Source organism: Cervus canadensis, chromosome 14 (genome assembly GCF_019320065.1).
Source record: "Cervus canadensis isolate Bull #8, Minnesota chromosome 14, ASM1932006v1, whole genome shotgun sequence".
Classification (NCBI taxonomy): Eukaryota; Metazoa; Chordata; class Mammalia; order Artiodactyla; family Cervidae; genus Cervus; species Cervus canadensis.
In genome coordinates this window covers 53769556-53796776 of record NC_057399.1, presented here as the reverse complement: position 1 = coordinate 53796776, position 27221 = coordinate 53769556, and the positions used below count along the sequence as shown (strand labels likewise).

At 36.4% G+C, this 27221-nt stretch overlaps 1 protein-coding gene across 5 annotated transcripts in view; it reads right to left on the bottom strand.

Moving 5' to 3' along the window:
* Nucleotides 1-693: 693 nt before the first annotated feature.
* Nucleotides 694-27221, bottom strand: part of IFT74 (intraflagellar transport 74) — a 111985-nt gene continuing 85457 nt past the window's right edge. For 3 of the 5 annotated variants that reach the window (XM_043486830.1, XM_043486831.1, XM_043486833.1), the window contains 7 exons: nucleotides 26872-26925; nucleotides 25229-25326; nucleotides 24610-24736; nucleotides 7692-7855; nucleotides 6566-6691; nucleotides 3031-3091; nucleotides 694-1724 (listed from right to left, as the gene is read on the bottom strand). In XM_043486830.1, coding sequence (XP_043342765.1) covers nucleotides 1606-1724; nucleotides 3031-3091; nucleotides 6566-6691; nucleotides 7692-7855; nucleotides 24610-24736; nucleotides 25229-25326; nucleotides 26872-26925 — 749 coding nt within the window. In that variant the 3' untranslated portion in view covers nucleotides 694-1605. Of the gene's footprint in view, nucleotides 1725-3030; nucleotides 3092-6565; nucleotides 6692-7691; nucleotides 7856-24609; nucleotides 24737-25228; nucleotides 25327-26871; nucleotides 26926-27221 lie in introns of those variants that run through there. The other 2 variants (XM_043486832.1, XR_006272917.1) reach the window with 2 other exon arrangements.

Sequence of the window (27221 nt, the reverse complement as noted above, 5' to 3'; positions counted from 1 at the left end):
GTTAAGTTCTAGCTCAATGATTACGGCAGAGCTGTCTAAAGTATCATATGTCCTTTCTACAAGTTAAAGTATTGACTGTATATATGTTTTTAATTTGAATTTTTATTGCATGTCTAACTATTATATGGACATCACAGATAATTTTGAGAAAGTACCAGGAAGTTCATTTCAATGAAGATGAAAAGACCCACAATCCCACTACTCAGAAAAAACCTGTAATATTAATAGTATATATTCTTCTTGAACTTGTTGCACATTAGCATATTAAGGGTTCTGAGCAGAAAAGAAGAGAATAATTTACCTTTGTTTCAAATAATGCTTCCCAAATTCCTTTGACTATGAATCCTTTGATGGTATAATACCTATTAGAAACCTGAAGAACTCAGGATCTAAGGAACATATTTTATGATTGCCACCTTAATGAATGTATCAATGTGCACAATCTTCAGCCATATTAGTAATCCAGAGTTAATCAAATTCAGAAACGTTCACTCTTCTACCTAAACTCACACTGAACTAAAATTGAATAATTTAATGATAAATATTTACTTCAGGTAAGGAACATGCATGGGAACTTTTATTATATGTGACTTGTAACTCAATAAAGCCTTTTTAAAAAAGAAACTAATAAGCTTGTGTTTCATGAAAACTGAGAAGTAGAATTACTCGAGGAATGCAAGATCAGAGCAAAGGAAGGATAGTTTTAAGGAATACTTTATTCTGGCAAAAGTGACTCACTATTCCCAAAAGGCAGGCTACATCTTCAGTTCCATAATGTCTCCCCAGATTGATATGATACATTTCTACCTCTTCCACCTTATCCTTTCAAACGTGCTGGCAATGCTTATAAATTAATCTGTTTAAGTCCTCCTGTAGTACTAAAGAGTGAATGCATATTCCGGAATAGAAGTGAACAGCAGCAGCCATAGTCTGAAAGAGTCCACTGTAAGTACAACATTTATTTTAAATTTCATGCTTTCCCTAGCAAATACATGTAAGAAAGAATTTTTTAAATGCAAAGAGTAAAAATATTAATTCCCAATAAAGAACAGTCTTAATTTCACAAAGGAATAACTGACAGGTAAAAAATTTTACCTATTTACCTGTGATTTCATATGCCTTAAAACACATCAAATATATCTTGCTTGAGAAGTAAAGCTCAAAACTAAATACCTCCCTTCTATTCTTATTATCGATTTCTAGAAGCAAAAGTTGGCAAGGTTGATAAATGCTAAATCAGAATCATACTCCAAGCATGCCTCCTAGGCTTGACATATGAAAAGATGATAGCATTTGCTGCCACAGACAGATTATACCAACTAAATGAATAACAATAGCTACTTTTAGTTTGTTTTATCTCCTGGTTCTCTGAGACATTTTTATCACCTACACAAAACAAATCTAAATAGAGATGATACTTTTTTAATACATAAGCTATTTATTAAACTATTATACTATTTAAAGCATTATTCTTCGAAGAGGCCATGAAATTACAACTTTCAAAATTTTTAGGTAAAACTCGTCAAGGGTAAGCAATTTTTTTAATGGCATGTACAATTTAGCAGCAAGAGAACATTTCTATGGAGACTTGCAGTTGGTTCAGACTCAGTTTCTGCTCATGCTATGCAGAGCATCCACGATGCTTTTATTATACTCTGCAATCTGCTTGGACACATTCTTCATAATCGACCGGTAATCACTCTCTTGACTCTTGGTTGCTATGACTAAGTACATGAGTTAAGAGGAACAATATCAATACAAATATTAATCTAATTCTGTCATGTGGAAAAGACCCAAATTACACTAGTATTTTTCTTACTGAAAACTGAAGATGGCACAAAAAAGCACAATTAGAATAGTTTCAAACAGTATTTTAACAGATTAAGCATCAAACCTAGAAGGTCTAACCCTAAAAGGCCAGGCCAAACTTGTTTCAAAAAAGGTCACCTATGGTATACAAACATTTTTAGAGTTAATATGTTATTCATCTCAATCTGGTCATAGAACAATTCAATGTTCAGAAGAACCACATTCTTTAGAGTACCACACAGAATTTCAGGCAAGTTTCTAGACGTCACTCTGCTTCAAAATCACCTACTTTGTGTCAGAGAAAACCAGAGTTCTGGACTTTAACCAATTGTGAATACAAATCTGCTTTTAAAATAAATTGCATGACCACTGGGAATAGAACCTTTAGCATCTCATCTGGAGGAAAGCTGGGTCCAAGCTGCCCTGAGAGGATGTTCAGTAGCATCCTAGAGAACCTATGCAACCAATGAGTTAGAATCTAGTTCTCTAATCAGAGTTGCTCTTGAATAGGTCAAAGAAGGGACTAGGAGACAACCTTTGGGGAAACGCTTCTTACACTCCACAACACCTGTTGTCAGTTGCTGCTTCCATCTATGATTACACAAAAAGATGAGCAAAAAGACTGAATGTAAGTACTATCTTGATAGAAATAAGATAGGACATAAGTACTATCTTGGTAGATGAGATTGAAGGTCAAATTTCTCATGACATTTCTTGGTTATCTCTCCCTTTGCTTCCCAGATATCTAAGGTACAGCATTATAAATAACAACAAATGACCATACATACACACATATACATATATATGGTTATATGTAATTCTCCCAACAAGTCTATGAGAAGGAAATATTAGCTGTATTTGAGATGATAACATTGCACTTTAAACAGTTAAGTAAACTGTCCATAAACTATACGTAGTAGCATCAATATTTAAAATTAGATCTCCTGACTCTAAAATCTGACTACTTAGTCACTATGCCACAATGTGGCTTTGTATGGTCTGCCTTCTATTAGTTACACACACACACACACACACACACACACACACACGCACACACTATTGTAGAATGGAAACTGTCTTATTCATTTCCCACAGTTTACCCAGTATTTTGTACATATTAGGTATTTTATGTTGAACTGAATATTATTTCAGTCTTTAAAGAAATTCCTAGAAAAAAAAAAACCCCTCAGTCAAGTCCATTTGCAGTTTTTTAAAGGATACATTCTTTCATCACAAAATTATTTTGCTCATGGTGTTGCCACTTCCTCTCCAAATTTGTGAGCTAAAAACACAAAAGAAAAATGTTCACCAGTGCCCATATTCAAAACAATTATACACTCCTTTGAGATATAAGAAAAAAACCCTCAATTTTAAATCTTTTCAACTCCTGCATTTTACAGAGATAAAGCCATGACAGACAAGAAATTTAGAAAAAGTTAAACAACAGTAAATATAATACTAAATAGAACGTTGAATTCAACAAGTTTACTCTGTTTACTTTAATTGGAACATATTTATTATACCAATGAACATACCAACTGAAAGACAATTTATATTTCCCTTCCCTAAAAGAACTTTAAAAAGAAGAATGGGACATGATAAGAATCTCTCCTTGAAATCTGAAGGTCTAATGCCATGAAAGTACTACATATTCTAACACTGTCAAAGGTTCAGCTATATAGGAGAAACTTCCTTATTTCCAGGGCTAAATTTCCTGTCTAATTTCACAAGCTGTGATAAGAGCAGAGCTGCAGTGTAAAGATTATAAGAGGGCTGGTAAAAAGCTGGCATTCTTACAATAATTTCTGCATCAACAGGAAGCTAATGTGGATATTATATTGACGGTTGCTTCCTCCAAAGACAATTTTACTGTTATAGAATTAAATTGTTTTTCTGATTTAATTAACCTTGCAACTCTGGGTTATGGTCTTTTTAAGATGCACATAGTTTTTTTCCTAAGCAAAGGAAAGCCTGAAAAATGAAACATTAAAATAATGTTCTGCCTGGATATTTCCAAGAAGTAATAATCATTTAAAAAAATCTGATAACTGAAACAGCATTCATATTTCTTCCTAAACTCAAGTTAAAATTATTTTCAGGGCATAAGTTCAGTATCAGAGTAGCATCTATCCCATTGTTTCCTCCAAGGAGATGAATCTAGATATTAGGATGAGTCATAACTAATTATATGAACTGTATGTGCTGTGAGTTAATGCTACGAAATCAGATCTAGCTTCCCCTGATAGAACCTTGAAGTTCAGATGGACTTAAGGAAGTAGTCAGCACTTTTGGACAATAAATCTCAAATAACCTTTTGCAAAGTCAAGTACCAAATTTTCCCTCTTTGTTTCATATAAAGGGGTGGCCTTCTTATTTTGCAGCAAACCTCTTAAGTGCTACATGAATAATGCTATAAAAGCAACTCTATGTCACATGGTCAAATTCCTTCTATACCATACATTTATTTATTTCAGTGATGTATTTAAACCTTGCCTTTAAACCCCCAAGGATGTCAAGAAGCACAAATCTCTTTTCTTCCTACAACTTCTTTTAAGTCTATCATGAGTTCTTTATACTATGCTTTGTATAACCCTGAAACATGTGACTTGCAAATATTTTCTCCCAAACTGCAAACTGCTTTTTCATTTTGTTGATTGTTTCATTTGCTGTGCAGAAACTTTTTAGTCTGATGTGGACCATTTATTTATTTTTGCCTTGGTTGCTTGTGCTTTTTGGTGTTAAAATAAAAACCTGTTGCCAAGACTAACGTCAAGGAGCTTTTTCCCTATGTTTTCTTCTAGGAGTTTTGCAGTTTGTTCCAATATAAATATGTTTAAATGATATCAAATAAATAACCACTCAAAAAAGGTCTGTTATGCCATGTTATTTATAGATGTCAAAGCCAGTTTTTAAGAAAATAACTTCAAAAAATAGGGAGACCAGGATTTGATTCAAACAACTGGGATTCATAAAAGGCAACCCATAATACAGAGAAGCATTATAAATTATGGTTTATGTTACAAATTCCTGTAGATGGGGTTAAGAATAAGATTAGCACTTAATGTGGGAATAAACAAGGTAGCCACGGACTGGCTCTAAGAAACTGTGTTTATCAAATGTTTTTCTCTTTAAATCATCTATTCAGTGAAAGAAGAGGGCCGAAATCCATATGAAGTATCAATGCTCTTTCCTATGAACCATAAGACAATGGCCTCATTAACTTTTTCTTAGGTTTACTTCTCCAGTATCCATTCCAACTCTAAACAGACAAGGATAAATTTGTTATTTACAAGACTATAAATAGGCTTATATATTATAAAGCAGAGACAGAGTAATTGACTAATAAATTTGAAACATGTAAATTAGTGATTTCTAAGTTTGTGGCAAACTCTGATGAGAGTCCATCCCTTTTATGAAGAATATAAGGTTTATCTTTTTTTAAAAGGTACATACAAAAAAAAAAAAAAGGTACATACATACAAAGAAACAGCTGACATCCTAAAAATATCAAAAAAAGAGCTTGAAAACATTTAAGTAAGAAAAGAAATGCTTAAAGACTGTATGCATAGAATGATTTCATTATTTGTAAGAACAATATAATTAAGGATGTATAACTGCAAAGGAAAAAAGTTAACAGGATATTATACCAAAATGTTAATGACGGCTGTCTATCATGATCATGTTACCACATGAAGAAAAAATTTAATGCATTTAGCATTAATAAATCATAGCTGCAAATTGTTAACATAGACTAATTTGATGTGAGAATAACCAACCTTTATCAGACCATAATAACTGATTTTGTATATGACACGCATGCTTCATTTAATCCACCAAAAAATACTTATTGAACACTTATCATGTGCCAACCACTAACACAGTGCTGGGGAGAAAGTGAGGGACAGAGACTAGGCTTCTGCCCTTCAATCTGGAAGACCTCAGACCTTGTTGAGGTAATTATCAGCAGGATGTGTGATATTGAAAAAGGGTTTGCCTTTGCAACCTGAGTAAATCATCAGAAATGTAAATAAAGAAATTCAAGAATAGGACTGCTCTTCATAGCATTATTTGAACAGTTTTAAAATGAGAAATAATCAAAATGTCTTAACAATTTGGAACTGAGTAAATTATGCTATAAAATTATGCTATATCCAAAGAGTCAAATATTATATAGAATCATATTTTTAAAAATTTACTGACAAGGGAAAGTATAGGTAATAATGAAAAACAAGTTTCCAAATAATAGGTACAATATAGTACCATTTCTATAAATATACAGAAATAATGTACACTTATGTGTATGTATAAAGTGAATGTATTCATACCACATACATATAGACTAGAAATATCTATCCACATATGCATAAAGTCATCTCTTCTGGGTGGTGGGATACTAGTCATTATGGCTCATTTTCATTATCTGTGGCACTGATATATTAGCAATGTTTCTGCATTTAAAACACTTTACTTTTGATATTTTTAAAAGCTATTATCATAATGGCTGTGTCCAGAATAGTGCCAAGCCTAGAGCTGGCCTTCAATATAGGTTTATAGAAGGCAGGAAAGCAGGAGTAAACTCATTCTGAGTGGAGACTGTACAGAATCTAGCTATCTTCAAAGCCAGAAAATCTGGTAGGTAAAACAAAAAAAAAAAAAAAAAAGGAATGGGTTGCTTTGAGGGTGAAAATACAGATTAACAGGACATGCCAGATAATCTAAAACTAGAAACGAATTTCAGTCCTTTCTCCTTTTTTACCTGAGAATGTGTCTCGTTTTCTTGCAGCTGTGTTTTTAGTGTCTCACATTCTGTGTTTAGTTTCTCCATTACTTTTTTAAAGGCATTTCTGCGAGTTGATAATACTGTTCTCTCCTGATGTAACTTCTAGATAGATCCAAATGGAAGTAAACAAAAGGCTTTAGCAGGTATCTAGTAAATCAATAAAAATAGCATTTGACTTAAATAATATCAATAATATTCTAATAAAATCCTACCAAGGCTAGAAAACCTGTTTGTAAAAATATCCTTCTAACTATAATAAGCTAAATTGTGTTTGTGTTGTTTAGTCCCTAAGTTGTGTTCAACTCTCGCAACCCCATAAACTGTAGCCCACAAGGCTTCCCTGTCCATGGGATTTCCAGGCAAGAATACTGGAGTGGGTTGCCATTTCCTTCTCCAGGGGATCTTCCTGACCCAGGGATCAAACCTGAGTCTGGTGGGTCCTGACCGGTGGATTCTTTAAGCCGAGTCACTGAGGAAGTTCATAATAAGCCACATTAATATTAACAATATAAATAATAACTTATCAGGGCTGCCTTATGTGTTTGTACTCCACCAGATTTACTTTAAATTAATGTAAATAGCAATGAAAAGCCACTGAGAAGTCTTAAGTAGAGAAATATCCTAATCAAATTTGCATTTAACAAAGTTTATATTTGTTGAAGGGCTTCCCAGGTAGTGAAGTGGAAAAGAACCTGCCTGCCAATGCAGGAGATGAAAGAGATGCAACTTTGATCTCTGGGTTGGGAAGATCCCCTGGAGTAGGAAATGGCAACCTGCTACAGTATCTTACCTAGAAAATTGCATAGACAGAGGAGCCTGATGGTCTATAATCCATGGGGTCTCAGAGAGTCAGTAATGACTGAGGACACAATTATTATATTTGTTGAAGCACTCTATCCCTTGCTTTTCAATTTTTGTCTTTTGTTTTGAAACTTAAATCACTCTAAATTCCTACTTTGTATGTTAAACATTTTTATTTTTTCCTTATAAATCAAGTAATCAACTGAAAATAAACTTACAAAGTTTTAAAAACACATATATTATTAAATTTAATCAAGAAAAACAATTTGAATTACAATTTCATAGCATTGTTACCATTTACCTTTTTCTTTTCTTCACCTGATGATTTTAAAGCTGCCAAATCATTGTATGTCTCCAGATCAGTTATCATTTGCTTAATTTTGTTTTTTAGAGACTGTTGTTCCTCAGTCATTTTACTTTCCAGAAGCTCCATTTTTTGTAGATCCAACTGTAGCCTCTGACTATCTGAAATGCAGGAAAATTCAAATGCCATACTTAGTCGAAACTTTAGTTCTTTCCCGAAAGGAAATAAAATCACTAAAAATCATGGTTTACAAGAGTGTCTGCACCAAAAACATGTTCATTGTAACCATTAAGACAATATAAAATTTTTAAAAATTACTCACCCCCTAGGTAACCAACATAACCTGATATGTATTAATCACATTTGTGTCCATACTCATATAAACATAAAGAACACATATAGTTCTTTTTCTTACTTCATAATTAACATATAAGATCAATACTCATTATTTTTAGTATGTGCATGACATATATACACAGTTATGTGGGGGAAAAAAGCAAGTTATGAAACATTATGAGCAATATTTTATAATTACATATACAGTCAGCTCTCATTATTTGTGCTAGTTATATTCTGTAAAATCACTGTACACAGAGTTAGCAAGCATTTAACTCCTACAGGAAATACAGAGTTAGTTTCTGTGAGCCTCTGACAATATTTTTATCAAGAAACTAACATAACTTTGTTTTATGTATATTTCTCTTAAAATATACTTTATTTAATATATATTATTAATTTGTTAAGACTGAACTAAAGGTCAACCACGTAGAGGCATAGCTCTACGAAGGTTGTTCTAACAGACACATTTTCACTGTAAGGCATATCACAGCCTTCCGCTTAGAAACACTTGTCAACACTTCAGCACTATACTTGGGGGCCATTTTAAAAAGCAAAAGCATGAACAAAAATACATAAAAATGTGATTTTAAAAAGTGACATTAAATAATGTACCATGAAAAGAATGCTTTTAAGTATGTGAACTAAAGCAAGAGGCATGGTGTTGCCTTATTCAACCTCTACTGAGAACTTGAGCATTCAAATTTTTCACCTCTGCATGTGTTCACAAAGGACCATGAAAGTACTACACATATGAATTTGGGGTTAAAAATTAATTTTAGTGAGAAAGTAAATTTACAAATACAGAATCCATGAATAATGATGACTGCACGTGTGTGTGTGTGTGTGTGTGTGTGTGTGGGTGGGTGTGGGTGTGTGGTGTGTAACTCTATGGCTGATTCATATCAATGTATGACAAAACCCACTGAAATGTTGTGAAGTAATTAGCCTCCAACTGAAAAAAAAAAAAAAAAGAATTAAAAAAAAAAGAAAAAAAAAAAGCATTGAGCATCTACTATGTGCCAGGAGCTGATGGAAATCAAGAAAGACACTGTTTTCACTCAAGAAGCTATATTCTAGGGGTTAAATTAGAAAATAAAAGAAGCATTTACAATAAACTGGATAACTACTATGAAAAGATTACAGGATACAGGATACTTTTTACTATAAAAAGATAAAGGATATTGGTCAAAAGAATTCTCTACAGCTATGCCTTATAACTGTTGCCTTAAGCATCAGGAATCAGCCACACAAAGGAAAAAGTGAGTTTCCAGAGAAAATAATCATTATGTGCAAAAATGTCTAGAGGTAAGAAAGTATAGTATTTCTGAGCAAATAACAGATGTTTGGTATGCCTAGAACTCACAGTTTGAAATGGTTGGTGGTAGGAGATAAAATGGAAAAGTTGAAGGATCAGTTCATGAAGGGCTTAAGTCAAGATAGGGAACTGGGACTTTATGCTAAGGGCTATGGCAAGTCATCAATGAGTTTCAAATGAGAGAGTGACATGGTTAAATTTTAGAAAGTTCATTCTGGTTGCCACATGGACAGTGAATTGAAACAGCATAACTATGTGCAAGAAGACCAGTTGATTCAGTGATCTAGGCAAGAAATCTTATGCTGCTGAGAATTTGTTTTTTCATTAAACAATATTTATTAAATGCTTTCTATGTGCCAGGCAAATAGAAAGGCATGGAGGATATAGCAATGAACAAAGAACTTATAGTTCAGTGGAATAAGGCTATACATATGTTTGATAAAATATACAATTAGTGAAAGTGAAAGTCAACTCAGTTGTGTCCGACTCTTTGCGACCCCAAAGACTATACAGTTCATGGAATTCTCCAGGCCAGAATCCTGGATCGGGTAGCCTTTCCCTTCTCTAGAGGATCTTCCCAACCCAGGGATCGAACCCAGGTCTCCTGCATTGCAGGTGGATTCTTTACCAGCTGAGCCACAGGGGAAGCCCAAGAATACTGGAGTGGATAGCCTATCCCTTCTCCAGGGGAGCTTCCTGACCCAGGAATCGAACTGGGGTCTCCTGCCAGATAAAAATAATTGAAGAAACAAAGCAGAAGAGATCTGGAGGGACTAAGAAACATGAGGGATTTGGGATTAACAAACAGGCAATCGACCAAATACAGTGGTTGAGTGAGAGAAGTCAGTGCAGAATCCGATTTCCAACTTGAATAAATGAGTATACGGGAGGGTAGGCAGAAAGAGACACAAATTTTTGTCTGTAGGAGGGAGAGATGATACACTGAAGGTGATTTAGGATTTGTTGAGTTTGAGAAACCTCAAAAACATCCAAATAAAGATAAGTAAATATGCCCATATAGAGAAATACGGGTTGAAAGCCCAGAGAAAAATGTGAGATCAGAAGATAGTTTCTAAAACCACCAGCATAGACATGGCACCTGAAGCTATGGGAGTGGTTGAAATCATCAAGAGAAAAGGATTCATGACTGCACTTACAAAAATACCAAATTTTAAAAGGCTAAACATGAAGGATCCATATAGAATAAGAAGTGACCAAAGAAATAAAAGAAAAATCACAAGTCATGGGGAAAAAACATTTCAAGAATAAAGGAGTGGTTTGTAGTGCAGAATATTAGAGATTTTTTTTTTTTTAAGATAGCAAAATATGTGTTGCATTTACTGACCAGGAGAACCTGGGTATATATCCCCTGAGAATAGATTTTTATAGAAAGAAATGGAACCAAGAATGAGATGATTTTAATAAATCTGGCTGTGAAACCTTTGAGAGAGAGGAATAGCTGGGCAGAGAACACTTGGGAAATGCTTTTTTTCCCCCAAGATGTGATAAAATACAGAAAAAAGACTAAAAGGATACCAAAATTTTAATAGTAATAAACTTTTGATAGTAGGATTATATTTTTAATTTTTATTTATGCTTGCTTATATCTCCTAAATCCTCTATAATGACTATGAATTACATTTATAACCAGAAAACTGTATTTTAAAAACTTCCATCTCATAGAATTAAATATTAATAATACCAACCTTCTCTATTTCAGAGACTTAACTTTGCGATGTTGGCTTTAAAAGTCTCTTTTTTAAAGGGAAAAGAAAGGTATAAAAGGAAACCAATATTACTGAGAACCTGGAACATGCCTGGCTTTATATATTATCTGATTTACTTTTCATAACAGCCCTGAGATGAGTTGGAGGGGGTAAATGTTATTATATAAGGAAACTACTGAAGGCAAAAGGAGAAAGGGGAGATAGAGGATGAGATGATTAGATAGCATCACCATCAATGGACATGAATTTGAGCAAATTCCTGGAGATATTGGAGGACAGGGGAGCCTGGCATGCTACAGTCCCTTGGGATGCAAAGAGTCATACATGAGTTAGCTACTGAATAAGAACAAAAAGCTTAGATAGGTAACTGCCCAAGGTCAACAACCAGTCAAGCTTTGGTGCTGAGTGATACTATCATCATCTTTATGAAATATTCATTTTTAAGATAAAAGATATCACTTTATGACCCAAAACGCCTGTATGAGCTACAGTGAGCTATGGAAACAGCAACAGTAATACCTGATTAATTTGCTATTTCAGGCTTCTTTCCCCAGGCATCATCCATTGTTCTGGAAATCTTATTCCAGCTAACTCAAAAACAGATACCAAAATGGAAGTGAAATATATGTCCTGTATATCAAGATGAAGAAACCTGAATTCAAACCTGCCTTAGCCAGTTTCCTCTCTCCTGTACTGCCAGAGACTGGCATGGGAATAATCTGATACATACTGTAGTTACTTATTTGCAGAGGCATACAGTGATACAGTTTCATTTTAGAATATTTTATCTTTCAGCTCAGTTCAGTTCAGTCACTCAGTCGTGTCCGACTCTTTGCGACTCCATGAATCACAGCACGCCAGGCCTCCCTGTCCATCACCAGAGTTTACTCAAACCCATGTCCATTGAGTCGGTGATGCCATGCAGCCATCTCATCCTCTGTCGGCCCCTTCTCCTCCTGCCCCCAATCCCTCCCAGCATCAGGGTCTTTTCCAATAAGTCAACTCTTCACAGGAGGTGGCCAAATACTGGAGTTTCAACTTTAGCATCCATCCTTCCAGTGAACACCCAGGACTGATCTCCTTTAGGATGGACTGATTGGATCTCCTTGCAGTCCAAGGGACTCTCAAGAGTCTTCTCCAACACCACAGTTCCAAAGCATCAATTTTTCGGCGCTCAGCTTTCTTCACAGTGCAACTCTCACATCCATACATGACCACTGGAAAAACCATAGCCTTGACCAGACAGACCTTTGTTGGCAAAGTAATGTCTCTGCTTTTTAATATGCTATCTAGGTTGGTCATAACTTTCCTTCTAAGGAGCAAGCATCTTTTAATTTCATGGCTGCAATCTACAGTGATTTTGGAGCCCAAGAAAATAAAGTCTGACACTTGTTTCCACTGTCTCCCCATCTACTTTCCATGAAGTGATGGGACCAGATGCCATGATCTTAGTTTTCTGAATGTTGAGCTTTAAGCCAACTTTTTCACCCTCCTCTTTCACTTTCATCAAGAGGCTTTTTAGTTCCTCTTCACTTTCTGCCATAAGGGTGGTGTCATCTGCATATCTGAGGTTAACCTTGATATTGATATTTCTCCCAGCAATCTTGATTCCAGCTTGTGCTTCATCCAGCCCGGCTTTCTCATGATGTACTCTGCACATAAGTTAAACAAGCAGGGTGACAATATACAGCCTTGATGTACTCCTTTTCCTGTTGGGAACCAGTCTGTTGGTCCATGTCCAGTTCTAACTGTTGCTTCCTGACCTGCATACAGGTTTCTCAAGAGGCAGGTCAGGTGGTCTGGTATTCCCATCTCTTTCAGAATTTTCCACAGTTTATTGTGATCCACACAGTCGAAGGCTTTGGCATAGTCAATAAAGCAGAAATAGATGTTTTTCTGGCACTCTTGCTTTTTCGATGATCTAGCGGATGTTGGCAATTTGATCTCTAGTTCCTCTGCCTTTTCTAAAACCAGCTTGAACATCTGGAAGTTCATCTTTACTTTTGCTCTATTTTAAAGTAGGGATATGAATACCCCCAAAAAATATAGTGGTATTTCAGAGCTGTTGTTTAGTCGCTCAGTCGTGTCCGACTTTTTGCAGCCCTATGGACTGCAGCATGCCAGACTTCCCTGTCCTTCACCATCTCCCAGAGTTTGCTAAAACTCATGTCCACTGAGTTGGTGATGCCATCCAACCATCTCGTCCTCTGTTGTCCCCTTTTCCTGCCTTCAATCTTTCCCAGCATCAGGGTCTTTTCCAGTGAGTTGGCTCTTCGTATGAAGTGGCCAAAGAACTGGAGCTTCAGCTTCAGCATCAGTCCTTCCAATGAATATTCAGGACTGATTTCCTTTAGGATTGACTGTTTTCATCTCCTTGCAGTCCAAGGGACTCTCAAGAGTCTTCTCCAACACCACAGCTCAAAAGCATCAATCCTTCAGCACTCAGCCTTCTTTATGATCCAACTCTCACATCCATACATGACTACTGGAAAAACCATAGCTTTAACTAGACGGACCTTTGTCAGTAATGTCTCTGCTTTTTAATACACTATAGTATAGGTTTGTCATAGCTTTTCTTCCAAGGAGCAAGTTTAATTTCACGGCTAGAGTCACCATCTGCAGTGATTTTGGAGCCCAAGAAAATAGTCTGTCACTGTTTCCACTGTTTCCCCATCTATTTGACATGAAGTGATGAGACTGAATGCCATGATCTTTGTTTTTTGAATGTTGAGTTTTAAGCCAGCTTTTCCTCTCTCCTCTTTCACCTTCAAGAGGCTCTTTAGTTCCTCTTCTCTTTGTGCCATAAGGGTGGTGTCATCTGCATATTCGAGGCTACTGAAATTTCTCCTGGCAATCTTGATTCCAGCTTGTCCTTCATCCAGCCTGGCATTTCACATGGTGTACTCTGCATAGAAGTTAAATAAGCAGGATGACAATATACAGTCTTGACATACTCCTTTTCCAATTTGGAGTCAGTAAGTTGTTCCATGTCTGGTTCTAAATATTGCCTCTTGACCTGCAAACAGTTTCTTAGGAAGTAGGCAAGGTGGTCTGGTATTCCCATTTCTTGAAGAATTTTTCAGTTGTGATCCACACAGTCAAAGGCTTTAGCATACGGAATGAAGCAGAAGTAGATGTTTTTCTAGAATTCTCTTACTTTTTCTATGACCCAACAGATATTAGCAATTTGATCTCTGGTTCCTCCGCCTTTTCTAAATCCAGCCTGTACATCTGGAAGTTCTCAGTTCATGTACTGTTGAAGCCTAGCTTATAGAATTTTGACCATTACTTTGCCAGCATGTGAAATGAATGCAATTGTGCAGTAGTTTGAACATTCTTCGGCACTGCCCTTCCTTGGGATTGGTATTTCAGAATGTCAAAAGCCAAACACAACATCTTTCTAAAAATAATTATATTTAGGGACAGAAGATTTTTATATTAAAAGTAACATTTCAGAGTAAAATACAAAATTCAGAATGACTGAGAAGTATCATTCCCTGTATATACATATTATTTTTCTCTGGCTCCTTTTATTTTTTACTCTTTATTGTTGCATTTCAGCAGTCATGATGATGTGCTTACGTGAGTAGTTTTTATATTAACTCTGTTTGGGGTTTGAAGAGCTTCTTCAGTTCAGTTCAGTTCAGTTGCTCTGTCGTGTCCAACTCTTTGCGATCCCATGAACCGAAGAATGTCAGGCCTCCCTGTCCATCACCAACTCCTGGAATTTACCCAAAACTCATGTCCATTGAGTCGGTGATGCCATCCAACCATCTCATCCTCTATCGTCCCCTTCTTCTCCTGCCCTCAATCTTTCCCAGCATCAGGGTCTTTTCAGATGAGTCAGCTCTTCGCATCAAGTGGCCAAAGTATTGGAGTTTCAGCTTCAACATCAGTCCTTCCAATGAACACCCAGGACTGATTTCCTTTAGGATGGACCAGTTGGGTCTCCTTGCAGTCCAAGGGACTCTCAAGAGTCTTCTCCAACACCACAGTTCAAAAGCATCAATTCTTCTGCACTCAGCTTTCTTTATAGTCCAACTCTCACATCCATACATGACTACTGGAAAAACCATAGCCTTGACTACATGGACCATTGTTGACAAAGTAATATCTCTGCTTTTTAATGTGCTATATAGGTTGGTCATAACTTTCCTTCCAGGGAGTAAGCGTCTTTTAATTTCATGGCTGCAATCACCATCTGCAGTGATTTTGGAGCCCAAAAAAATAAAGTCTGACACTGTTTCCACTGTTTCCCCATCTATTTCCCATGAAGTGATGGGACCAGATGCCATGATCTTAGTTTTCTGAATGTTAAGCTTTAAGTCAACTTTTTCACTCTCCTCTTTCACTTTCATCAAGAGGCTTTTTAGTTTCTCTTCACTTTCTGCCATAAGGGTGGTGTCATCTGCATATCTGAAGTTATTGATATTTCTCCTGGCAATCTTGATTCCAACTTGTGCTTCTTCTAGCCCAGCGTTTCTCATGATGTACTCTGCACATAAGCTAAATAAGCAGGGTGACAATATACAGCCTTGACGTACTCCTTTTCCTATTTGGAACCAGTCTGTTGTTCCATGTCCAGTTCTAATTGTTGCTTCCTGATCTAGGTCTGTAAAATTTTTTTCATCAAATTCAGAAAAATTTCAGCCATTATTCCAACTACCTTTTCTCCCCCATTTTCTGTCCCTTTCTTCTTTCTGGGACTCCAAATACATGTAAGTTAGACTGCTTAAAATTGTTGCACAGATCATGTAGGCTCTACTCTTTCTTTTTTCTTATTCAGGTTAGTTAATTTCTATTTATTTATCTTTTAAGTTCACTGATTCTCTTTTCCTATTGTCTTCTATATTCTGTTATGATCAGTAAATTTTTCATTTTAGTTATATTTTCAACTCTAGAATTTGCAGTTGGTTTCTTTTTTTTGTTATATTCATTTCTCTGTGGGATTCTCCATCTGTTCATTTATTATGATTTTATTTTCCTTCAAGCCCTTAAATATGCTTGTAACTTTTAAAGTCCTTTTCATTTTAATATCTGGATTATATCAGGTTTAGTATATAGTGACTGCTTTTCCTCTTGACTCACACTTTCTTCTTTCTCTACATTACTAAATTTTTATGGTATAATGGACATTTTAAATGATGTCAGAGACTCCATATTCTGCTCCTTTGACGACTGTTGATTTATATTATAAATGAACAATTAACTTTTCCGAACTAAATAAAACTCTAAACTTTTCTCCTTTGGAGTGCATTGCATCTGAAATCTCTGTATTCAGTTCTTTCAAATTCTGCTTCTTCCTAGGTCCCATAAAGTCCACTCTATGCATATACATTTCAGTAGCCAGGTAAGTATCTGGTTAGTGTTTATACACAGATTTTTGGCACTTCTTACCAGGATATCTCTCTTATACAGGGCAGGCAATGGGTAAGTAAGTTGGTTTTTTCATGTAAGATTTATCCAAATTTCCTTGGAATTAATTTTTATTATCTATACAGATTCCCTAATAGAAAAATCAAATACAAAGCTGCTATTAAACCTTTCTCTACTACCTAAAAAATCAGAAAGATTAAAATATACCTGGAAGGTGACATAATAATAAAAATATGTTCAAGAACTAAGTGACTGATAGCTTATTATTATGACAAAATCACATAGGATATTAAATATCAAACAGTAAAAAAAAAAAAAAAAAAGCTTCAGAAGACACTGATTTAAGAAATAAGAAAGAAGGTTGTTACCAACCAAATTTGTCCTAAGTTGGTATAATTAAATGTGAACATTTCCTCTGTTCCTTTAAAGAATCTAAAGGCTCAACAATATTGACATTATAAGATATACATGGACTTAAGTGTTGTTGAGAGGCCTTTTGTTTTGTTGGATTCATATTTCTACTAGGGTTGGAAATAGTTAAGATGAGAATCAAAGCAATGAATCAAAGTCACTGAGGCTTATGGTGTTTCAATGCTCCAAATAGGAAATGTACTTTGCATATTTTGACTGTTCAGTAAAAAGCTACATAAATCTAACTACAAGTTTAATTTAAAGATATCTTAGGGAAATACATTTAAAAACTACATATATTGCTCTTCCTAGAGAAAGGGAGAAAATGGCTGGTTGGTATAAAGTTTATCTTCCTTTAACAGCAGGTCCCCATGAAAAGCTAAAACCTTCTCCAAGAGAAGAGACAGGAAGAGGATGCAGACTAGTTCCTTCTGATATGCTATGAAGTTGAAAAGTTTACCAAGCAGTGTGTACATAGTAGCAAAATCTCAGAAGGAGCCACTTTGACCTGGGGAAATGTTCCTGAAATATTCTGCCATCAGTGCATTTGTTTATTCTCTGGAGTTTCCTTTCCAAAAATATAAATAAAAACTATTGCTGACAGGTTCCTTGCCTCTTCACTCATGCAGTTTATCAGTGTTTCTTAATCATTTTTTTCCATTGTTGTCCCCCAAAGGAACTGTTTGTAGACTACTGTTTTCTCAGTCACCTCCATGAAGTTTTTATATTATAGATGTGCATCTGTTTATGTACAACGACCCTCTGGAGGAACACAAACCATTATAAAATTAGTGTCTAAAATTTTTTTTCACCCTCCTCCCAAGAAGTAATTTTCCCCCTGGGGAGTGATTTTCCCCATTAAGAAACATAGAGTACGCTAAGAAAATTAGGTAGGTGAGTTTCAATCATAAGTTCAAGGGCCAAAGGAAGGCAGTTCACAAAAAGGGGATGTAAAATTCATTATCTCTGAAAGATGAATCAAAATATTCTAAACCTCTTACGGTGATATCCAGATAGAAGTTTCTTATGGGGGATGGTGTTAAGAAACTATAAGAAAAACAATGTATATGCATGGCTTAAATGAACACTTGAAAACACCTGAGGACAGTACTGCTCTATTAATGTCTAGAATGGATAACCAACAAGGACCTACCGCACAGCACATGGAACGCTGCTCAGAGTCTGTGGCAGCCTGGGTGGGAGAGGGGTTTGGGGGAGAATGGATACACGTACCTGTATGGCTGAGTTCCTCCTCTGTTCACCTGAAACTACCACACCATTGTTAACTGGCTACACCCCAATACAAAATAAGAAGTTTTTTAAAAAATGTAACTGAGCACAGAAAATGAAATTGATTGTAGGGGTCAGATAATTCAAGCGTTAAAAGGGAAAATTTCAGTAAAATCCTTATCAGAGTAATAAACTGAATTTTTATCTCCACTGAAACTCGTTCTCATTTTTTTATTAACTAGGCTTTTCAAAGACATATAAATACAAAATAGAAAAATATAAAAGGAATATAAGGTTCTGATTATTGAATTCATTTGCTAGTTCAGATATTTACCCTTTAAAAATGTATGTTTCTTATACAAAGATAGCTTAAAGGGGGCAAAAACTTGTTGAATTAATACTGAACTTAGACAATGAAAAATTTTAAACTATGGCCTAAAACACAAAAGAGAAGTTTCTTAGATGAAATAATTAAACATAAAATACTTCAGCTTATAGAAAAAAGAAAGTAAAGTTGTAACAATATTCATAGTTGTATACATCCAAAATAGTTGAAAAGACAATTGTGAAGAGAGATTTGCACACTCATGTTCACTGAAGTATGATTCACAATAGCCTCGAGGTAGAAACAACTTGAATGACAACAAATGAATGAATGAGGAAAATGTGGCAGCTACCACACACACAGCTCAGAACATTTCTCAGCCTTCAAAAAAAGGAAACCTGTCACATGTCACAACATAGATGAACTCTGAGAAACATCATGGTAAGTGAACTACACCAGTAACAAAAAGTCACATATTGCATGATACCATTTGTAAGAGGTGCTTAACATAATCACAGAATGTAGACTATGGTTAGCTGGGGCTCAGGAGGAGGAGGAAATGGGGAGCTGCTGTTCAATGGGTATAAATACCACTTTTGCAAGATGAATATGTTCAGATATCTGTCACATAACAATGTACAGATAATTTACTATACTGTACACTTACAGATGTACTTACTCTTACTTAGGACGGTAAATTTTATGTGCTTTTTACACTGGGTTAAACAAAATATATTATTAACAATCACCTGTCCCTTTTTTGCTTTGAAATGTAAATCATATATGTGGCTAGCATCACATTTCTTGCCGACAGTGCTGCTCTAATCTCATGTTAGTCATAATGATTCAAACTAATTATAATGAAAACATTGCCACCTGCAGGACCTCTCCTAATTACCCAAGACCAGAGGGATACCAGCCCTGTGTACCTCCATTGCTCTTTATGCTTATATCAAAGTACAGTTTCATAATATTTCAATTGTTTGTCATTCTACCAGATTGAAAAGCTTCTTGAAGAAATAGACTGGATTTTTTAAAAAAATCTCTGTTGCTATTGTTCAGTTGCTCAGTTGGGTCTGACTCTTTGCAACCCCACGGTCTGCAGAATTCCAGACTTCCCTGTCCTTCACTACTTCCCGGAATTTGCTCAAACTCATGTCCATTGAGTTGGTGATACCATCGAACCATCTCATCCTCTGTCATCCCCTTCTCCTCCTGCTTTTAACACCAGCATCAGGATATTTTTCAATAACTTGGCCCTTCACATCAGGTGGCCAAAGAACTGGAGCTTCAGCTTCACCATCAGTCCTTCCAGTGAATACTGAGGGTTGATTTCCTTTAGGACTGACTGATTTGATCTCCTTGTTGTCCAAGGAACTCATTAGAGTCTTCTCCAGCACTACACTTCAAAGGCATTGATTCTTTGGCACTCTGCCTTTTTTATTGTCCAGCTCTCACACATCCATACATGACTACTGAAAAAGCCATAGCTTTGAATAGACAGACCTTAGTTGGCAAAGTAGTCTCTGCTTTTTAACACTCTGTCTGGGTTCAGTTCAGTTCAGTTCAGTTGCTCAGTTGTGTCCGACTCTTTGAGACCCCATGAATCGCAGCACGCCAGGCCTCCCTGTCCATCACCAGCTCCCGGACTCTACTCAAACTCATGTCCATCGAGTTGGTGATGCCATCCGCCATCTCATCCTCTGTCATCCCCTTCTCCTCCTGCCCCCAATCCCTCCCAGCAACAGGGTCTTTTCCAATGAGTCAACTCTTCACAGGAGGTGGCCAAATATTGAGTTTCAGCTTCAGCGTGAGTCCTTCCAATGAATACTCAGGACTGACCTCCTCTATGATGGACTGGTTGGATCTCCTTGCAGTCCAAGGGACTCTCAAGAGTCTTCTCCAACACCACAGTTCAAAAGCATCAATTTTTCGGAGCTCAGTTTTCTTCACAGTCCAACTCTCACATCCATACATGACTACTGGAAACCATAGCCTTGACTTTTGTTGACCTTTGTTGGCAAAGTAATGTCTCTGCCTTTTAATATGCTGTCTACGTTGGTCATAACTTTCCTTCCAAGGAATAAGCATCTTTTAATTTCATGGCTGCAATCACCATCTGCAGTGATTTTGGAGCCCAAAAAAATAAAGTCTGACACTGTTTCCACTGTTTCCCCATCTATTTCCCATGAAGTGATGGGACCAGATGCCATGATCTTAGTTTTCTGAATGTTGAGCTTTGAACCAACTTTTTCACTTTCCTCTTTCACTTTCATCAAGAGGCTCTTTAGTTCCTCTTCACTTTCTGCCATAAGGGTGGTGTCATTTGCATATCTGAGGTTATTGATATTTCTCCCAGCAATCTTGATTCCAGCTTGTGCTTCTTCCAGCCCAGCGTTTTTCATGATGTATGCTGCATATAAGTTAAATAAGCAGGGTGACAATATACAGCCTTGACATACTCCTTTTCCTATTTGGAACCAGTCTGTTGGTCCATGTCCAGTTCTAACTGTTGCTTCCTGATCTGCACATAGGTTTCTCAAGAGGCAGGTCAGGTGGTCTGGTATGCCATTACTTTCAGAATTTTCCACAGTTTATTGTGATCCACATAGTCAAAGGCTTTGGCATAGTTAGTAAAGCAGAAATAGATGTTTTTCTGGAACTCTCTTGCTTTTTCGATGATCCAGAGGACGTTGGCAATTTGATCTCTGGTTCCTCTGCCTTTTCTAAAACCAGCTTGAACATCTGGAAGTTAACGGTTCATGTATTGCTGAAGCCTGGCTTGGAGAATTTTGAGCATTACTTTACTAGCATGTGAGATGAGTGCAGCTGTGTGGCAGTTTGAGCATTCTTTGGCATTGCCTTTCTTTGGGATTGGAATGAAAACTGACCTTTTCTAGTCCCGTGGCCACTGCTGACTTTTCCAAATTTGCTGCCATATTGAGTGCAGCACTTTCACAGCATCATCTTTCAGGATTTGAAATAGCTCAGTGGGAATTCCATCACATCCACTAGCTTTGTTCGTAGTGATGCTTTCTAAGGCCCACTTTACTTTGCACGCCAGGATGTCTGGCTCTAGGTGAGTGAACACACCATTGTAATTATCTGGGTCATGAAGATCTTTTTTGTACAGTTCTTCTGTGGATTCTTGCCACCTCTTCTTAATATCTTCTGCTTCTGTTAGGTCCATACCATTTCTGTCCTTTACCGAACCCATCTTTGCATGAAATGTTCCCTTGGTATCTCTAATTTTCTTGAAGAAATCTCTAGTCTTTCCCATTCTATTGTTTTCCTCTATTTCTTTGCATTGATCACTGAGGAAGGCTTTCTTATCTCTCCTTGCTATTCTTTGGAATGCTGCATTCACCTGGGAATATCTTTCCTTTTCTCCTTTGCTTTTTGCTTCTCTTCTTTTCACAGCTATTTGTAAGGCCTCCTCAGACAACCATTTTGCCTTTTTGCATTTCTTTTCCATGGGGATGGTCTTGATCCCTGTCTCCTGTACAATGTCACGAACCTCCGTCCATAGTTCATCAGGCACTCTATCAGATCTAGTCCCTTAAATCTATTTCTCACTTCCACTGTATAGTCATAAGGGATTTGATTTAGGTCTTAACTGAATGGTCTAGTGGTTTTCCCTACTTTCTTCAATTTAAGTCTGAATTTGGCAATAAGGAGTTCATGATGTGAGCCACAATCAGCTCCTGGTCTTGTTTTTGCTGACTGTATACAGTTTCTCCATCTTTGGCTGCAACAAATATAATCAATCTGATTTTGGTGTTGACCATCTGGTGATGTCCATGTGTAGAGTCTTCCCTTCTGTTGTTGGAAGAGGGTGTTTGCTATGACCAGTGCGTTCTCTTGGCAAAACTCTATTAGCCTTTGCCCTGCTTCATTCTGTACTCCAAGACCAAATTTGCCTGTTACTGCAGGTGTTTCTTGACTTCCTACTTTTGCATTCCAATCCCCTATATTGAAAAGGACATCTTTTTGGGTGGTAGTTCTAAAAGGTCTTGTAGGTCTTCATAGAACCATTCAACTTCAGCTTCTTCAGCGTTACTGGTTGGGGCATAGGCTTGGATTACCGTGATATTGAATGGTTTGCCTCGGAAACGAACAGAGATCATTCTGTCGTTTTTGAGATTGCATCCAAGTACTGCATTTTGGACTGTTTTGTTGACCATGATGGCTACTCCATTTCTTCTAAGGGATTCCTGCCCACAGTAGTAGATATAATGGTCATCTGAGTTACATTCACCCATTCCTGTCCATTTTAGTTTGCTGATTCCTAGAATGTTGACATTCACTCTTGCCATCTCCTGTTTGACCACTTCCAATTTGCTTTGATTCATGGACCTAACACTCCAGGTTCCTATGTAATATTGCTCTTTACAGCATCAGACCTTGCTTCTATCACCAGTCACATTCACAACTGGGTATTGTTTTTGCTTTGGCTCCATCCCTTCATTCTTTCTGGAGTTATTTCTCCACTGATCTCTAGTAGCATATTGGGCACCTTCAACCTGTGGCGTTCCTCTTTCAGTGTCCTATCATTTTGCCTTTTCATACTGTTCATGGGGTTCTCAAGGAAAGAATACTGAAGTGGTTTGCCATTCCCTTCTCCAGTGGATTAGGAGATTAACTCTGTCTGGGTTAGTCATAGCTTTTCTTCCAAGGAGCAACTGTCTTTTAATCAAATGGTTGCAGTTGCCATCCACAATGATTTTAGAGCCCAAGAGAATAAAGTCTATCACTGTTTCCATTGTTTCCCCATCTATGTGACATGAAGTGATGGGACCAAATGCCATGATCTTCATCTTTTGAAAGTTGAGTGTTAAGCCAGCTTTTTCCCTCTCCTCTTTTACCTTCAACAAGAGGTTCTTTAGTTCCCCTTCGCTCTCTGTCATTAGAGTGGTGTCATCTGCATATCTGAGATTATTGATATTTCTCCCTGCAATCTTGATTCCAGCGTGTGCTTCATCCAGCCTGGCATTTCGCATGATGTACTTTGCATAATAGTTAAATAAGCAGGGTGACAATATACACCCTTGACGTACTCCTTTCCCAATTTAGAACCAGTCTGTTGCTCCACGTCAAGTTCTAACTATTGCTTCTTGACCTGCATACAGGTTTCTTAGGAGGCAGGTAAGGTAGTTTGGTATTCCCATCTCTTTAAGAATATTTCATAGTTTGTTGTGATCCACACAGTCAATGGCTTTAGCATATTAATGAAGAAGTAGATGTCTTTCTGGAATTCTCCTGCTTTTCCTGTGCTGTGCTGTGCTGAGTCATTCAGTTGTGTCTGACTCTTTGTGACCCCATGGACCATAGCCCACCAGGCTCCTCTGTCCATGGGGATTCTCCAGGCAAGAATACTGGAATGGATGCCATGCCCTCCTCCAGGGGATCTTCCCAACCCAGGGATTGAACCCAGGTCTCCTACATTGCAGGTGGATGCTTTACCGTCTGAGAGACCAGAAAAGTCCATGCATATGGAGTGGGTAGACTATCCCTTTTTCAGGGATCTTCCCGAGCCAGGAATGGAATCAGGGTCTTCTGCATTTGAACCAATGGATGTTGGCAATTTGATCTCTGGTTCCTCTGCCTTTTCTAAATCCAGCTTGAACATCTGGAATTTCTCAATTCACATAATTTTGAAGCCTAGCCTGAAGGATTTTGAGCATTACCTTGCTGCCATGTGAATTAATGCAATTGTGCAGTAGTTTGAACATTTTTTGGCATTGCCCTTCTTTGGGATTGGAATGAAAAGTGACCTTTTCCAGTCCTGTGGCCACTGCTGAGTTTTCCAAATTTGCTCACCTAGATAAGCACGATGGTCTTATCACTCACCGAGAGCCAGACATCCGGAGTGTGAAGTCAAACAAAGCTAGTAGAGGTGAAGAAATTCCAGCTGAGACATTTCAAGTCCTAAAAAATCTCTGTATACCGAAATTATAGCAAAGGCACAGAGAAAATATTCAATAAATGTTAAATGAATGAGAATATGCCAATGAATTACTATGAAGTGGATACAAAACGTCACACAAAATTCTGAGCCTATGAATGACTGCAGCAATAGGCAATCATAAATTATATCCTCAGTCTTTAAAAAAAATCAAAGAGAATAAGAGATTTTTAAAGTTTCAATTTGTTACAGAAAAAAAAGGACATTAAAATCTAGTGTTTTCTCACCTGAAGTCAGATTCCTAGCTGTACTCTGTGATTTCTGCATTTCAGTAGATTTAAAATTGAGATCATCCTGCATCATCTTCAGCTCTTGATTGGTGATAGAGGATATCTGTTTCATACGATTTATATTCTGTATTGCAGAGACATAAAAGTGGAAAAAATTCCATTGATTTAACTTTCCAATAAAACTCTTAAAAATTCTGCTAAAGGACTGGATGTTTTGAAAGGGAGTTCTTTTTTGAAATACATCATTCATTACATATATATATTTTATAAAAGAATACATGATATTCAAAGTCAGATTTCTCAGTAAGGAGAGGTTAAACTAAAATTCAGAATTGTTTCTTTTATATTTGCTTTATTTCACTGTAGAAAGATTCAACTATACTATTATAGGAACTAACTGGATTTTTCAAACACTTAGGATGTTGAGAAGAGATCGTGTATTTCCCTCCTATGGTGCCACACAGCAGGGGCTGCTCAGTGAACATTTCTGAGGAATCGAGATAGCCATCAGGTCCCGTGCTCTTACACAACCGCGAATATCTGCGGTCTCTGAGTTGCATTTATAAGGAACCACAGTAAAAACAGTGAGGCAGTAAGATCAGCACATGGCACTTACTCGACTACTGTGCTCCAAAAGCGAAACAATGTTGGCTTCTATCTGTGCCTTCCTTTCCAGTTCTTGGTTCTTAGATTCCTCGAAAGTCTCAATAAAAGCTGTCGAGTGAAAAATATGATGAAAGGCTACTGTTGATACAACCTCTGATTTGTAGGCCTGAGGTGTACTTTTTAGAAGTTCAAAGCAAATTTTTAACTATCACTTTAATTTTTTAACCCAAGGGTAATTAAATTACTCAATAAGAACATTTCTACATACTTTCAAACTTTTAAAGTTTAACTAGTATGATCTTAATACAAGTACACTAAATATTTATAAATGCAGGCTCAGAAGCAACAGTTGATAAGATGGAGATAAGAAAAATTCCTATGGTTTTACACTACGATCTCATTGATACAGCTGCAATTATTAACATCTATAATTAGCCACTAACTTTACTTCTGAAAATACTACTATACCTTTTTTACCTGAAAACTGAGCATTTTCGTTGTAATGCCAAAATAGTCTCAATTAAATAAGTTTAGTGATTTATTCAGATTATAAATAGATACTCTAAGAAATCATTCTTTTCCTTCTCTAATATAGAATTAGTATATAATTTGCTCTTATTTACATTCTTAAAATGTTTCTATGGATCTTCCAAAAATTAACTTAATATAATTTTACTATTTGCATGAAACAACAAATTAATTTTGAGGTAGTTTTTGGTACTTGTTGAGATTTTTAAAGTAGTCTTGGGATATTGTTAAACCAGAGTTGGCCATTACTGATTCATAACATGATTCTATGAAGGTAACAACTGACATCAGACTTACAAAAATGTCAAATTATAGAAAAATGATAATTTAAAAGAGACTAGTAATCATTAATATAGTCAATTTTTATAAACTTTTGAATGTACAACATAAGTTAAAGTGAACATCTATTTACAAAGTTAAAATTCAGATTTTTTTTTTTTTAAGTGAATGAGAAGCCACCAGCCCAGGTGGGATGCATGAGACAAGTGCTCAGGGCTGGTGCACCGGGACAACCCAGAGGGATGGGATGGGGAGGGAGGTGGGAGGGGGGATCGGGATGGGGAACACATGTAAATCCATGACTGATTCATGTCAATGTATGGCAAAAATCACTACAACATTGTAAAGTAATTAGCCTCCAACTAATAAAAATAAATGGAAAAAAAAAAGTGAATGAGAAGCCACAACAGAAGTTTCAGTTAGTGACAGAACCAAGAAACAAAATCAGAGATGAGGGCTAATACATAATGAGATAAGTATTATGAAAAGCATAAAAAAGGTGAAAGATATTAAAGGTAAAGCATGTAAAGGAGAACATCCAATGTTCAATCAACGAGTGCTCTATAGACTCTCTATACAGATATCAACGTAAATATTAGCTTTAGAATCTATCCCTAACATACAGTCATACACATATATACACATGTACAAAATCTTTCTATAATTCTCTACCCATCCCTGACATATGCTAGATATTTAGTAATACTTCAAGTCAAATGCTTTGAATGTACACTTATGCACTTATTATTAGTCACTGCATCTTCCCAAAGTGAGATCTCTGATTTAGTATAAATGAACAACTATCTGAGAATATAACATTTTCACATCTATAAGATTATCACTTACTGTCCATATTTTCCTCCCTCTTTTTTAGCTCCTTGTACTTCTGATTCATTTCACCTATAAGCAATAAAAGAAAACAACATTAATTTTAAAAACTCCAGTTACAGTACTCAAAATTAGAAATATCTCTTAGGTTCTTAGTCACTGACAATGCCATTAGTCACTACATATTCAGTGTTTAATATTAATGTTCAATTAGGTGAGATTCATTTAAATTGATTTTATTTTAAAAGTTATATATGTATATGCTTGACTACTTGGTAAAAAACAATCTCCTTACTGGAAAGAACTGAAAAGGTCTCCAAAGTTTCCCTATTTTAGTTCCAATTTCAACCGACACATGAACACACTGG